Source organism: Phyllostomus discolor, chromosome 5, assembly GCF_004126475.2.
Source record: "Phyllostomus discolor isolate MPI-MPIP mPhyDis1 chromosome 5, mPhyDis1.pri.v3, whole genome shotgun sequence".
NCBI lineage: Eukaryota > Metazoa > Chordata > Mammalia > Chiroptera > Phyllostomidae > Phyllostomus > Phyllostomus discolor.
Genome location: NC_040907.2, coordinates 106,470,350 through 106,487,262, shown reverse-complemented (window position 1 = coordinate 106,487,262; position 16,913 = coordinate 106,470,350). Strand labels below are relative to the sequence as shown.

Below are 16,913 nucleotides of genomic sequence, written 5' to 3'. Positions count from 1 at the left end.
CATGAGGTGCACTGCTTAGGAGCAATTCACACCCACCTCCTCCCTCTTGGTTGACCTGGGTGCTGGGCACTCTCAAAGTCCCTTCAGAGCAGTTCAGCTCCCCCACTAAATTAAGTCTCTCTGGGGTTGCTAACTCCCTGAGCCCTGCTGTCCTCCTCTGAAGTCCATGTGGCACACCTCTTCCTCCCTCTTTGCTAACCCAGGAGTCGAGTGAGAGATTCCTTAAAAAGCACCTGGGAACCTTTTTTGAGTAAATTCCTGTTGTTTGCACCTGCCATTCTTAACAAGTGCCCAATTTTTCACACAGCCCAACTCTTTGACCAGTCCAGAGACTATCCGGGTCAGGGTCCCTCATGGCCCAACTCTTCTCCCCTCTCCAGGTGTCACCCAGCTTCCCAATTTATCTGGTACTGTCCTAGCCAGTGACCACAGTCCCATTTATTCCCCCCAGCAGCTTCATGCATCCAGGTCTCCCCTGGTGTGAGGCTGCTTTCCCTGCTCTGGTAGGGGTGAGAGCTGCTGAGTTACAATCATGGAGCTGGCTCTCCTCCAAAGCTCCTGTGGCAGCCAGCAATCCCTCCAGGCCAGGATCTCAGCAGCTTTGGTCCCTGCGCTGGTCCCAGGGACCTTACTGTCCCAACATGATCTCCTTACGATCTATTTTTCAATGTCCTCTATAGTTTTGACCTCCAAACTTCATATATGCTGGAATTCCATTGGCTGTTCACTGTATTCCTCAGAAGATTGGCAAGGTGTTCCAGCTGGGCGGAGGGGCAAGTGGGTTCTGCTCCCACCTACCTCACTGCCATCTTCAGAATCAGTAGTTGTATTTTTCAGCTAGAAAAGAATTATGATTGGCTTGTAACTGATCTCATGACTCTGCTTTATGAAAGGGAAAATAATAATGTGTTAAAAAAATTAGGTGTATTTAAAAGTATTTTTAAACCCCTAAAATGTATCCAATGAAATATTTATCATGATTGTATTTTTTACACACACACAAGAAAACAATAAATGACCAGGTATTATTTTTTTAATTTTTACTTTTTTTAGGAATGTTGTGTCAAAAACCTCTTTAATTAATTATGGACAGTTAATGTTAAAAGCACGGGATATAATAGAGTAGTACCTAAAGTTAAAATGTTGCAAAGTAATAAAAAATAGATTATACTGGAGTTTTTTCTTCCAACTCCAATGGTGAGCTGCCAAAAATCTTTAATCAACCCCATTTCAGGTATAGTAAACCTTAAGACAAGAGCCTTCACGTACTTTAAATTCCATTTTTTTGTGGGGAATACATAAGCATAAGAGACTTTAGGACCAGACAGATGGGGAATTTGAATCTTAAGTCCACCATTTATTAGCTCTCTGGTCTTGAACAAAATTATGTAACCTCTTTTAACTGCAGTTTTATTTATAAAATGGGATAGAATACATTATATAGATTTTGTGAATATTAGAAATATGTGGAAAGTACCTGATAGAGTAGGCATTTAGGAAACACTAACAATGTTAATTTAGTGTTTTGCCCATTGTGTCAGTTTTCATACTGTAGTAGGCATCTATAATAGGTAGAAGTATTGGTCACAAGACACACTAAAGACTGAATTTGTTATTGGATCAAATTCTGCTGTTCTCCCTTCTAATAGTCATGAGTGCTGCTTGTAAACAACCCTGAACTTCAAAATGTCATCTATTTCATTGTATAAAGTTTAGAAGCAGGGTTATTCACCCTCTATTTTGCCTTTGTATGGTGATAGTGCTTCAAAAATGTTGTGGCATAACAACATTTGTAGAAATTGTTTCCATTCTTATAACCATATAGAACAGGAAATCTTATTAACCCTCATATGCTTTAACATAGATACATTAGTTTTCCTATAAGTAAACTTTCTGCAATAGCTAACACACATTCTTTTTCTGCTCTATTTAAAATTTTAGTCATTCTTCAAATATTTTGAAAATATATTTTATTGATTATGCTATTACAGTTGTCCCATTTTCCCCCTTCACTCCCCTCCACTCTGCCCACCCCCTCCTACCCACATTCCCCCACTTTAGTTCACGTCCATGTATCATAAGTTCTTTAGCTTCTACATTTCCCACACCATTCCTGCCCTCACCTATTTTCTACCTATTGTCCATGCTACTTATTCTCTATATCTTTTCCCCCTCTCTCCTCCTCCCACTTCCCTGTTGCTAACCCTCCATGTGATCTCCATTTCTGTGGTTCCACTCCTGTTCTCTTTGTTTGCTTAGTTTGCTTTTGTTCTAGGTGTGGTTGTTACTAACTGTGAGTTTGATGTCTTTTTTTACTGTTCATATTTTTTATCTTCTTTTTCTTAGATAAGTCCGTTTAACATTTCATATAGTAAGGGCTTGGTGATGATGAACTCCTTTAACTTGGCCTTATCTGAGAAGCACTTTATCTCCCCTTCTATTCTAAATGAAAGCTTTGCTGGGCAGAATATTCTTGGATGTAGGTCCATGCCTTTCATGACTTGGAATACTTCTTTCCAGCCCCTTCTTGCCTGCAAGGTCTCTTTTGAGAAATCAGCTGACATTCTGATGGGAACTCCTTTGTAGGTAACTGTCCCCTTATCTCTTGCTGCCTCTACAATTCCCTCCTTCATTTTTATCTTGGGTAATGTAATTATGATGTGCCTTGGTGTGTTCCTCCTTGGGTCCAACCTCTTTGGGATTCTCTGAGCTTCCTAGACTTCCCAGAAGTCTATTTCCCTTGCCAGATTGGGGAAGTTCTCCTTATTATTTGTTCAAACAACTTTTCCACTTGTTGTGTTTCCTCTTCCCCTTCTGATACCCCTATAATTCAGATGTTGGAACGTTTAAAGGTGTCCTGGAGGTCCCTAAGCCTCTCCTCATTTTTTTAAATTCTTGTTTCTGCATTCTTTTGTGTTTGGTTGTTCCTTTCCTCCTTCTGGTCACTTCCATTGATTTGAAACCCAGTTTTCTTTCCATCACTATTGGTTCCCTGTGCATTTTCCTTCATTTCTCTTATTGTAGTCTGCATTTGTTCATCTAATTTATGACCAAAGTTCACCAATTCTGTGAGCATCCTGATCACCAGTGCTTTGAACTGTGCATCTGATAGGCTGGCTATTTCTCTGTCACTTAAAAAAACTGGCTCTGGGGCTTTTAACTCTGTTTGAGCCCTCTTTTTTATTTTATTTTTATTTTTTTTCCTTTGGTCTGGTCGTGCCTGTTACATATGAGGGGTGGAGCCTTAGGTGTTCACCAGTGCAGGGCACCCCAGTTGCTGGGTTGTGAGGTTGTATGTGGGGGCAGGGTCTGAGAGGGAACAATGGCGCCTGCTCAGCTCTCTGTAGGACTTCAGTCCCCTTTTCCGCTTCCCACAAGCAAATTGGGCCCCTCTGGTGCTGGCTCCCGGGTGGGTGGGCTTGTGTACTTTCTCAGACTCTGTGGGTTTCTCCGAGGAGCCTCCTGTGAGACTGAGAGAATCTCCTGGCCTCAACTCCCACAGGTGTTTTCAGTCAGTGCCTTCAGGCTTTGTTTCCTGGCACTGGGTCCCTGGGTTGAGCAGTCTGTGTTGCTGCCCGTTTTCACTTAGTTCATCTGGGCGCAAATGTGTGGCTGCGGGCAGCCAGCTACCTTGAGCGCCTCACTGGGTCTGCTCATTGCCTCCCATGCCTAGGGTCTGCCACCGGTCTGTCAGCTGCCCCCGAGTTTCTGGGGTTCACCAACTGCTGTCTGTGCCCTGCATGCCAGTGTCTGCCAGCCACCACTTTTTCCTGCCAGGACCCCTGGACCCCTCTCTATAGGCCTCCGACTCCACCCCTCCTTTCCAGTCTGGATGAATGGTAGTCAGACTTCTGTTGGGTTCATTTCTCTCAGTTCTGGTTGTTTTTTTGCTTCTAAACTCTTGTTGTCCTTAGTTTTGGTTGTGTGAGGAGGCACAGTGTAACTACCTATGCCTTCATCTTGGCCGGAAGAATATTTTTGTTTTTTCAAACCCTTATTGTTTTACTTTTCTCATTGTTGAAAACATTGAATTTCACTTACATTTGTGTTAAGTTTGTCAAACTTTAGAATATGTGCCAAGCCTTGTCCCAGGTATTAAGACTAGGAAGAGGAAAAAGTCTAATAACTGCTTTCAACTTATATATATGGTGGAGTAAGAGGGAAAGATAGACATATAAGTATAAATATGTAGGTAGTGTGATAAGTGCCATTGCATTATGCAGTCAAAGACAAGGGTCCCCAAATAATAATTATGTTAAGATATGAACAAATAGCATGATGATTAGTCAATAGTTTTAAATGTTTAACATGTTTAATAATTTGTGTCGTGAATTGCCTGGGCTGTCTTTTTTTATTTGAAATCTGTTATTCTAAGTAGTTACATTTCTAAACACACTGAGAAAAATCTTACATTATCTGTATTTTTTTGTTGTTATTCTAAAGAACAAAAAGTGTTCTGGTGACACCTGTATATGAGTCCTCCCTCCTTTTTTGTGAGAATCCTCTCAGGATGAATAAAAAGCAGGACTTCAGTGTCAGTTTCTTTTTCATTCTGGTTAATTTGATCAGCCTGTAGTCTAGTTTGCCTTGGCTGATAAAATGAAATAAGATCATTTTTGTAGAAATGGATTTTGCTTCTGTGGGAATGATATAGCCAAAAGATCTTTATAGTGTACTGAATCAGAAAAGCTCAGCTGTACTAGAATTTTCTATAGGGCTAGATTATGATATTTATCCCCATTTTTTCTTCTAAGATATGTTTAAAAAATATATGTTCCTTGAATTTACATTAACAAGATGGATTTATTGTTTTATCATTAGAAGCATCTATAGTTTCTATTGCAATTGGAGTATTTTTATTGTTTTATCATTAGCAGCCTCTATAGTTTCTATTGCACATGGAGTATTTTTAGTCATTGGGCTGGTGTCAGGCACATAACAGTAATTATCATTTCATTTTTTGGTTCTTTTTTTTTGCAGTGGTGGTTCGGTGTATAATTTGTATACTGATGAGGATGAAGAAATTGAGCCTTCTCCTTCTGGGCAACAGATAATTGAAAATTCAATAACTATGAATAAAATGAAGCTTCTGAAGGCAAAGATGGAGCACATGAATCTTGGCAAAAAGGTGAAGCTATTGTCAATGGGCAGGCCTTTTGCTAGTTTATCGCTGAGGACTGCTGGTAATTGTGGAAGAAAAATATTTATAAAATATTATTCATCTCAATTTTCTGGCCTCAGTAATTTATTGAGATATTAAAAGTGATGAACTGTTTTTTTTTAGACCAGCAACACATCTAATGTGGTTATACTACACTGAAAACAATTAGTGATTTTAAAAATTTCATAGTTCCAGAGTTGAGAATAATGTAGTCTAATCTTAATCTTACAAATATCTTTTATTTTTAATTATATTTTATTGTTTATGCTTTTACCATTGTTCCAATTTTCTCCCTTTATCCCTCTCCACCCAGTCACCCCACACTCCCTCAGACAAACCCCACACCATTGTCCATGTCCATGGATCCTCCAAATATGTTCATTGGCTACTCTGTTCCCTATGCTGTAATTTACATCCCCATGACTATTCTGTAACTACCAATTTGTACTTCTTAATCCCCTCACCTCTTTCACTGATGCCCTAACACCACTGCCATCTGGCAATCATTAAATGTTCTCTGTATCTGTGATTGTGTTTCTGTTCTGCTTCCTTGTTAATTTTGTTTTTTAGATTCAATCGTTGATGGATATGTATTTACTGTCATTTTACTGTTCATATTTTTTATGTTCTTAAAGAAGACCCTTTAACATTTTATACAAAACTTGGTGGTGATGAACTCCTTTAGTTTTCTCTTTCTGGCTAGGAAGCTCTTTATCTGCCTTTTGATACTAAATGATAACGTTGCTGGTTAGAGTAACCTTGGTTGTAGGTGCTTCATTATTATCACTTTGAATATTTCTTGCCAATCCCTTCTAGCCTGCAATCTTTCTATTGAGAAATCAGCTTACAGTCTTATGGTAGTTCCCTTATATATAACTAACTGCTTTTCTCCTGCTCCTTTTAAGATTTTCTCTTTGTTGTTCACCTTCGGCATTTTATTTTTTAATTTTCACTTTTTATTTTTTTTAATTGTTGTTCAAGTACAGTACTCACATTTTCCTGCCACCACTTTCCCCTGCCCCTCCCCAAACCCCCACCTCTCACCATTAATCCTACCTACCTTTGGCTTTCTCCATGGGTCTTTTATACCTGTTCCTTGATGACCCTCCCCTGTTACCCCCTTTCTCCCTCCCCTCTGGTTAATGTCAGTTTATCCTTTATTTCCAAGTCTCTGATTATATTTTGTTTGCTTATTTGTTGTATTGATTAGGTTCCACTTATAGGTGAGATAATATGGTATTTGTCTTTCACCACCTGCTTATTTCACTTTAGCATAATGTTCTCCAGATTCATGCATGTGGTTATGAAGGGTAGGGGCTCCTACTCTTTTGCTACATAGTATTCCGCTGTGCAAATAGAGTTTTTTGATCCACTTGTTTACTAATGGGCACTAAGGTTGCTCCCAGTACTTGGCTATTGTAAATTGTGCTGCTATGAACATCGGCATGCATAGGTTTTTACGGATTGGTGTTTCAGAGTTCTTAGGATATAATCCCAGCAGTGGAATTGCTGGGTCAAAAGTCAGTTCCATTTTTCATTTTCTGAGAAAATTCTGTACTGTTTTCCACAGTGACTGCACCAGTCTGCATTCCCACCAACAGTGCACTAGGGCTCCCTTTTCTCCATATCCACTCCAACACTTGTTTGTTGATTTGACTATGATGACCATTCTCATTGGTGTGAAGTGGTATCTCACTGTGGTTTTAATTTGCATCTCTCTGATGGCCAGTGATACTGAACATCTTTTCATATGTCTCTGGGCCCTCTAAATGTCCTCCTTGGAGAAGTGTCTGTTCAGGTCTTTTGCCCATTTTTTAATTGGGTTGTTTGTCTTCCTGGTATGGAGTCATGTGAGTTCTTTCTACATTTTGGAGATTAAATCCTTCTCTAACATATTGTTGGCAAATATGTTTTACCATATGGTTGGTTCTCCTTCCATTTTAATGCTGTTTTCTTTAGCTATGCAGAAGCTTTTTATTTTGATGAGATCTCATTTGTTTATTCTTTCCTTTATGTCCCTTGCTCTAAGGAACATATTGGTGGAAATGTTACTGCATGGAATATCTGAGATTCTCATCCCTATGTTCTCCTCTAGTAGCTTTATGGTATCATGACTCATATTTAAGTCTTTTATCCATGTTAAGTTTATTTTTGTGTATGGTGTAAGTTAGTGTTCAAGTTTATTTTTTTTTTACATGTAGCTGTCCAAGATCTTATAATACCAGTTGTTGAAGAGGCTATTTTTACTCCATTTTATACTGGTGCCCCCTTTGTTTGAATACTAACTGACCATAGAAACTTGGGTTTATTTCTGGGCTTTCTATTCCATTGGTTTACGTGTCTCTTCTTATGCCAGTGCTAGACTGTTTTGATTACAATGGCCTTGCAATATAGTTTGATATCAGGCATGTACCCTGACTGGAAATCAAACTGGTGACCCTTTGATTCACAGGTGATGCTCAATCCATGGAGCCACACCAGCCAGGGCCAATTTTATAGCCTTTTAATGAAGTCTTCACCTACCATGAAGTCTTGAAGACATGCCCTGTGTTTTTGTTCAAGAGCTCTATGATTGTTCCTTTCTTATTTAGATTTATGGTCCATTTGAAATAAAACCTTTTTTAAAAATGATGTTTGCTATGGTGAAGATAATTTTTCTCCACAGACCCGAATGTTTATGTACCTAAGAACGGAACTTCAGAATACATGAAGCAAAGGCTACAAAGATAACTCAAAAAAGTCTTACTTATATTAGATTTTCATACTTTCTTTCTCAAAAACTGGATAGAAAAGATAAGCAGTCAGAAAGGACATAAAAAGCCTTGGACAATGCTATTAACTTCCTTGTCCCAATTAATATTTATAGACTATGCTGCCTAAAAACAGCAGAATACACATTTTTGAATTATTTTTATTTTTTATGTTCAACTACAGTTGTCTCCCCCCCCACCTCTCTCCACCACCCCAGCGATGCCCACCTTCCACCTTCAATCTTACCCTTCTTTGTTTTTTGTCCATGGGTCATTTATACATGTTCCTTGGCAACCCTTCTCCTTCTTTCCCCCATGACCCCCCTCTGGTTACTGTCAGTTTGTTCTTTATTTCAATGTTTCTGGTTATACAGTGATCCTTCACCTATCATGGGAGTTATGTTCCAGAGACCCCTGCCATAGGTGAAAATCTGCGAAGTAACAGAGTTATATTTATTTTATTATTTATATATATTTTAAGGCTTTATAAATCCTTTCCATACTCCTATAAACCTTTCCCACTCTCTTATTAACTGTTTCCACACTCTTATAAACACTTCATATGCTCTTAAACACTTTCTGTGCTCTTAAACCTACATAATTTTAACAACATATAAAATTCTATATGGGTACTCACCAGTGAAGTATACAGTCGTCCCTCACTATGTTGCGGTTCACTTATTTCAGCTAAACCCTGAGATACAGTGAAGCCGCAATAAGTGAACCGCCATATAGCGAGGGATGATTATATTTTGCTGGCTTGTTTGTTTTGTTGATTAGATTCCACTAATAGGTGATATCATGTAGTATTTGCCTTTCACTGCCTGGCTTATTTAACTTACATAATGCTCTCCAGTTCCATCCATGCTGTCACAAAGGATAGGAGTGTTCCTCCTTTCTTTCTGCTACATAGTATTCCATTGTGTAAATATACCACAGTTTTTTGATCCACTGATTTACTGATGGACATTTAAGTTGCTTCCAGCACTTGGCTATTGCATATTGTGCTGCTATGAACATTGGGGTGCATAGGTTTTTTTGAGTATTATCCCAACAGTGGAATTGCCAGCTCAAAAGGCAATTCCATCTTTAGTTTTCTGAGGGAATTCCATACTGTTTCCCACAGTGGCTGCACCAGTCTGCATTCCCACAAACAGTGTACTAGGGTTCCCTTTTCTCCACATCCTCTCCAGTCCCTGTTGTTTGTTTATTTGTTTATGATGGCCATTCTCACCTGTATGAAGTGGTATCTCATTGTGGTTTTAATTTGCATCTCTCTAATGGCTAGTGATGCTGAGCATCCTTTCATATGTCTGTAGGCCCTCTAAATGTTCTTCTTCAAGAAGTGTCTGTTCAGGACCTTTGCCTATTTTTTAATTGGATTGTTTGTATTCCTGGTATGGAGTCCTATGAGTTCTTTATATATTTTGGAGGTCAGACCCTTGTCTGAAGTATCATTGGTAAATATGTTTTTCCATATGGTTGATTCCCTTTCCATTTTGCTGGTGTTTTCTTTAGCTGTGCAGAAGCTCTTTATTTTGATGAGATCCCATTTGTTTACTCTTTCCTTTATGTTCCTTGCTCTAGGTGATGTATCGGTGAAAAATATTGCTGCGTGGTATATCTGAGATTTTCCTGCCTATGTTCTCCTCTATAACTTTTATGGTGTCATGACTTATATTTAAGTCTGTTATCTGCAATGAATTTATTTTTGTTGTCTCTCCTTTTGTTTATGTGATGTAGTACATATATTGATTTGTGAATATTGTACCATCCTCACATCTCTGGGATGAATCCCTCCTGACCATGGTGTATGATCTTTTTAATATGTTGCTGGATGCAGTTTGGTGATATTGAGGATTTTAGTGTCTATGTTCATCAGGTATATTGGCCTGTAGTTTTTTTTCTTTTTGTGTCTTTATCTTGTTTTGGGATTAGGACCATGCTGACCTCATAAAAAGAGCCTGTGAGTCTTCCCTTTTCTTGGATTTTTTGGAATAGTCTGAAGGATGGAGGTTACCTCTTCCTTAAGGGTTTTGTAAAATTCTCCCATGAAAGTGTCCAGTCCAAGGCTTTTATGTGCCAGGAGTTTTTTGATTACTGCTTTGATTTCTTCAGCTGTTCTTGGTGTATTCAGGCTTTCTACTTCTTCTTCATTCAGTTTTGGAAGATGATAGTTTTCTAGAATTTGTCCATTTCACCCAGGTTTTCAAATTTCTTGCCATATGGTTGCTAATATTAATTTCTTACAACCTTTATATTTCTGTGGTATCAGTTGTAATCTCTCCTTTTTTTCTCGATGAGTCTGCTTAAAGCCTTGTTAATTTTGTTTATTTTTTCAAAGAACCAACTCATGAATTTGTAGATCCTTAGAATTGTTCTTTTAGTTTCGGTGTCATTTAATTCTGCTCTAAAATTGGTTATTTCTTTCCTTCTACTTATTCAGAGCTTTGTTTGTTGTTATTCCTCCAGTTGTTGTAGATGAGGGTTAGGTCATTTATTTGAATATTTTTTAAGTAGGCCTGTATCAGTAAGAACTTCCCTCTCAGGACTGTCTTTGCTGTGTCACATAAATTTTGGACTGTTTTGAGATCATTTTCATTTGTTTCCAGAAACTTTTTTATTTCTTCCTTGATCTCATTATTGACCTATTCATTGTTTACTACAATGCTATTCATTCACCATGAATTTGAGTGTTTTTGAGTTTTTTTCTTGTGGTTGGTTTCTACTTTCAGTCTATGTAGTCTGTGAAAATGCTTGATATGATTTCAGTATTCTTGATTTTGTTGAGACTGGTTTTGTGTCCTGTCATGTGGTCTATCTTTGGAAATGTTTGATGTGCATTTGAAAAGAATGTGTATTTTGCTTCTTTGGGATGATAGGGTATATATATATATATATATATATATATATATATATATATATATATATCTGTTAAGTCACTTTGATCTAGGGCATTGTTCAATGCCTCAGTATCCTTATTGATATTTTGTTTTGAAGATCTATGCCTTTTTTACAGTGGGGTGGTAAAGTCCCCTAATATAAGGGTCTTGCTGTCTATGTCTTTCTTGAAGTCCTCCAAGATTTTCCTTATATATTCTGGTGCTCCTGTGTTGGATGCATATATGTTTATAATATTTATATCTTCTTGATGGATTATTCCCTTGAGGATTAGGAAGTGTCCTTCTGTGTATCTTTTTATGGCCTTTATTTTGAAGTCTGTGTTGTCTGATTTAAGAATTGCTACCCCTGAGTTTTTTTTTCCTGTCCATTTGCTTGGAACATTTTTTTCCCAATCCTTCACTTTCAGTCTGTGTAGGTCTTTGTTTTGAAGTGGGTCTCTTGTAGGCAACATATGTATGGGTGATGTTTTCTTATCCATTAAGCTACTCTATGTTTTTTGATTGGAGCTTTTAATTCATTTACACTTAAGTTATTATTGATTGATACTTATTCATTGCCATTTTACTCACTTCATACATATGTTCTTCTCTCTCTCACTCTTATTCTTCCTTTACTTAAAGCCATCCCTTTAGCATATCATGCAGTGCTGATTTGGTGCCTATGTATTCTTTCAGCCTTCTTTTGTCTGGAAAACTCCTTATTGTGCCTTCCAGTTCAATTGAGAGCCTTGCTGGGTAGAGTAGTCTTGGTTGCGGGCCTTTGCTTTTCATTACTTGGAATATTTCTTGCCATTCCCTTCTGGCTTGGAGTGTTTCCATTCAGAATTCAGCTGCTAGTGTTATTGAGGCTCCCTTGTATGTTACTTCCTATTTTTCCCTTGCTGCCTTTAAGATTCTTTGTCTTAGAATTTTGCCATTTTAACTAAGATGTGTCTTTGAAAGGGCCTTTTTGGGGTCCTCTTGTTGGGACCCTCTGTGCTTCCTAGACTTTTGTGACTTTTACTCTCATCAAATTAGGGAAGTTTTCCATCATTACTTTTTCAAACAGGATTTCTATCCCTTGTTGCTCTCTTCTCCTTCTGGTATCCCTATTACACAGATGTTATTACATTTCATACTTTCTTACAGTTCCTTTAACTCCTCTCTGTTCTTTTTGAGTCTTTTTTTCTTTTTCTTGCTCTTTCTGAGGGTTTTTTTTTCTAACTTGTCCTCCATCTCACTAATTGGATCCTCTGCTTCATCTAGCCTGCTTTTGATTCCTTCTACTATGTTCTTCAGTTCAGAACTTGTATTCTTCATTTCCTCTTGGCTCTTGTCGGTTATGACTATATCTTTTTTCATGCTGGTGTAATTCGCAGTAAATACCTCATAGTTTCCCCGTAGTTTTTGATAATTCTCAGTGAACTCATTGAGCTTCCTGAGTTCTTTTGAACTCAGATATTGAGTTCAAAAGAATGGTTATCTGATTGAACTCAATATCTGATTGAGTTCAAAAGAACTGAACTCAATTGAGTTGCTGGCCTCTACTTCATTTAACATTCTTTCTGAGGGTTCCTCCTTTCCTTTCATTTTAGGGTTGTTTCTTTGTCTTCTTGTTGTGAGACTCTTCTTGTTAGTCTCTGCTTCTCACACTGATCTGTTTTGACTCCCTGAGTTTGTGATGTGTACTTCAGTGGTAGGAGACCTGTGAGATTCTGTGGTGCAGTCTCCTTGACCTCCTTAACTTGAAGCTCTTTGGATTCCCTTTTGGAATTTCTTGTTTATATTGGCCATTTGGACGTAATTGGGTTTTGATTGTTGTTGGATTGTTCTTTGGTAGGTTCTTCCCTCTGGCTGGTTGACTGAGGGTCATTCCGCCCACTACATCTTGTGTGCTGTTTTTCAGGTGCTGCCAGAACAAAATCACAAAGCCCAAGGAACAAACCCCCATCTAAAAATATGTTCTTCCATCTTCAAGCCCACTATCAACAGCAATGAACCAGTATTAATAAGGGTTTAAAGAGATTACGATTATTATAAGAAAGAAGAGAAATAAATTGTGGTATAAAATCTAGTAACTTAATGTGTATAAGCTTGATGGACAAGAAGTGAATGTTGAAAAACTATGCAAGAAAGAAAATATTGTTAATCATGGAGAAGACCACAGTGGATTTCATCCTGATAGACTCTAGTATTTACCATTGTTTTTCCTTTCTGGATCCACCTCTGGTGATGTCAGATATTAATCCTGTCTGCCCTTAGGCAGCCTGTTTGGAGACTGCCAGGGATCTACTGTCTGTGGATGTCTCCTTTAGTTGTTAATCTAGTCACTCTGCACTCAGAAGTCAGGATTAAGCCCCATAGGTGGGGCAAAATCACTCCTGGGGTTGGGGCTATTATTTCCCCTCAGGCTGCTGCTGCTTGGAGGGGAGTGGTCTTCCTAGGAGGATGGCTGCTGCCGTAGGGGTGATGGCTCAGCACTGGGGTCCCATCATCTACTCTCTCAGCTCTTTCCCCAAAGCTTCCATCCCCAGACTCTCCTCAAGTGTCTCTAGTCCACTCTTCACCTCCCTTTTGACAGGGATCTACTGTCTGTGGTTGTCTCCTTCAGTTGTTAATGTAGTCACTCTACACTCAGGCTTAAGCACCACAGAGCTGGGGCAGCCTGCCCTCTTGAGTCTCTACTGCACTCCTTACCAGTTAGTTAGTGCTATTTCTTCTGTCTGTCCAAGGTGATAAGGCTTCTCTCTTGCTCCTGTTCAGTTGTTTGTTCCAGGTGATATCTCCACAATTTAGTTGTAATTCCAGGTTGGTCCTGGGAGGGGTTTAGTGTGGCTTCCATTTATTCCTCTGCCATCTTGCCTCTCCATTTCTATGAGTTTGATGCTTCAGATTCCTCATACAAGTGAAATCATTCAGTGTTTTTTTGTTACTGATTTATTTCATTCAGCAATGTTCCTAAGGTTCATCCGTGTTGTAGCATATGCCACACTTTTAACACTTTTTTAAGATTGAATATTACATTGTGTGTTATACAACATTTTATCAATGTATGTATTGATGAAGACTAGTATTGATTCTGCCTTTATCTGTTGTGAATAATTCTGTAAACATGGGTATACAGATATTTCTTTGAGATCTCACATTCAGTATTTTTGGTTCTATACTCAGAATTTCAGGACCATATGGTAACTCTATTTTTAATTTTTTGAGGAACTGACATACTTTTTTCCATAGCAGTTGCACCATCTTACAATGCCACCAATAGTGTACAAGGATTCCAATTCCTCTGCATCACCAACACTTTTTGTTGTTGTTGTTATTTTTGTAGCCTTCCTAATCAATGTGAGTTGATATCTCATTGTATTTTATAGTTTTGATTTGCATTTTTCTAATGATTAGTGATGCTGCACATCTTTTCATATTCTAGTTGGCTATTTGAATATCTCCTTTGGAGAAATGTCTATTTGAGTCTTTTGCCCATTTTTTGAATTGGGTTATATGTTTTTATTGTTGAGGTTTAAGAGTTCTTTATATATTTTGTATATTAACTTCCTATGAGATATATGATTTGCAAATATTTTTTCCTATTTTGTATGCTGACTTTTTACTCTGATGGTAGTGACTTTTGATGCACAAAACTTTCAAATTTTAATGTTGTATACTTTATTTTTATTTTTGCTGCCCATATATTTAGTATCATATCCAAGAAATTATTGGTGAATCTGATGTCATGAAGCTTTTCCTTCTGTTTTATTCTAAGAGTTTTATAGTCTTATATTTAGCTCTTTGATACATTTTAAGTTAATTTTTTTGTTTTGGGTGTAACTAAGGGTCCAATTTCACTCTTTGTATAGGAATATCCTATTTTCCCAAGTCCTTTTGTTAAAGAAACTGTCCTTTTCCCATTGAGTAGTCTTGGCACCTTGTTGATAATCATTTGACCATATATGTGAGGGTTTATTTATGGGTTCTCTATTTTATTCTGTTGGTAGATATATCTGTCTTTATGCTGTTGTCACACAGTTTTGATTACTGTAGCTTTGTAGTAAGTTTTAAAATCAGAACATGTGAGACCTACAACTTTGCTCTTTTTCAAGATTGTTTTGGCTATTTGGGGTCCCTTGAGATTCCTTATGAATATTAGGATGGATTATTCCATTTCTTCAAAAAATGCTATTGGGATTTTGGTTAGGATTACATTAAATCTGTGTATCACTTTGACTCATGGTTTATTTGGAAGTGGGCTCCTTAGTTTACAAACATATGAAATATTGTATAACTTTTGTTATTATTTATATTTTAATTTCACTGTGGTCAGAGAACATAGTCTAAATGATTTCAAGTCTTTGAAGTTAGCTGAGAGTTGTGAATAAGCGTACTGGCAAATGCCACTTGTGCACTTGTAAAAGACTGTGTAGTCTGTCACTACATATTGTGTCCTATATATGTTAATTAGAGCAGATTTGTTAATTATGTTCAGATCATCTGCATTCTTTTTGAATTTTTTTGGTCTGTTTTCTATCAGTTATTGAGAGAGGTTTATTAAAAATCTTCCTCTTTGGATTCCCAGTCAGGGTATATGCTTGGGTTGCAGGCCATGACCCCCAGCAACCACACATTGATGTTTCTCTCTCTTTCTCCCTCCCTTCCCTCTCTAAAAAAAAAACTTCCTCTTTGGTTTTACATCTGTATATTTCTCCTTTAGCTGTTTATTTTTTCTTTACATATTTTGAAACTCTGTGACTCGACAGTGAATATTTGTGTGATATCTAAAGAGTAATATCTTCCTTGTAGTTTAATGTCTTTACTATTATAAAATGTTTTTCTTTATTTCTAATAATGTATTTGTCTTAAAACCTATTTTGCCTATTACTAGTATAGCTATTCTGTCTTTCTTTTTTATGTTTCTCTTGTATGTCTTGTCCACCCTATTACTTTCAATCTATGTTCCCATATTTAAGTTTTATCTCTTATAATCAGCATATGGTTGATTTGATAATTTCTTAAATCTAAACTGACAAGCCTAAGCCTTTTATTTCATTTACATTTAGTGTAATTACCAACACATTGAAATTTTTGTCATCTTATTCTTTGTTTTCTATGTAACCACCTGTTTTATGTTTTTTTCTCCTTTTTTGGATTAGTGTATTTTTCATTATTCAGTTTTAGTCTCCCATTGCTTTGTTAGTTGTGCATTTTTGTATTGTTTATTTTATTCAAGTGGTTATCCTAGAGACTATAATGTGCATTCCTTGACTCCTCATAGCATAATAAAAATTATTTTTACCACTTGCCTGTTAATGTCAGAATGTTATAACACTAACTCCATTTTTACATCCAAATACCTCTTTTGTCATTGTTATGCATTTTAATTTTATACTTATTTCAAAACCCTCCAATTATTTTTATTGCCAACATTATTATTTATATACCAATACTATTATGCACATAATAATTATATTATTTATAACATCCATGTTCACTTTACCTAGATTCCCCAGTGAATATTTTTTCACATTTGCTTTTTCTTCCTATTTTTCTACCTGATCCATTTGGGAGTTGTTGCAGATAACATAATATTTTACCCTAAATACTTTTTTTGGTATATATTTTCTAAGAAAAAGGGCCTTCTCCTACATAACCACTATACAGTTATCATATACATAACTTTTGTTGATATATATTATGTTATCTGTATTCGTATTTCTCCTTTTCTCAATAATGTACTTGACAACATTTTGTTTTGTTTTTTATTTTTTGTTCTGTTTCTAACTTAGAATCCAGTCAAAAATCATGTATTGCATTTAGTTGTAATGTTTTTTGGTCTCTCTCTCTCTCTTTTTTTTCCAACAGAACCGTTTTTCAGTCTTTTTTGAAACTTGTGTCAGATTTTTTTTATTGTTGTTCAAGTACAGTTTTCTCCAAAGAGGCCTACTTATGTCACATATTTTTGAAGAGTCCTCAATTTGAATTTGTCTGATTGTTTCATCATGATTAGATGCAGGTTAAACATTTTTGGCAGAAATATTACATAAGATCATATATTCTTCTCAGTGCAACATAATAGAAAGCATATCATATCAATTTGTAGTATTTTCATTATTTTTAAAGAAAATT

General features: G+C 36.9%; 1 protein-coding gene across 1 annotated transcript in view; it reads left to right on the top strand.

The window, feature by feature from the left end:
* Positions 1-16,913, top strand: part of ZFAND4 (zinc finger AN1-type containing 4) — a 173,565-nt gene that overhangs the window by 109,940 nt on the left and 46,712 nt on the right. Inside the window, 1 exon segment of the mRNA XM_036026692.1 lies at positions 4,981-5,128. Within this exon segment, the coding sequence (XP_035882585.1) occupies positions 4,981-5,128 (148 nt within the window).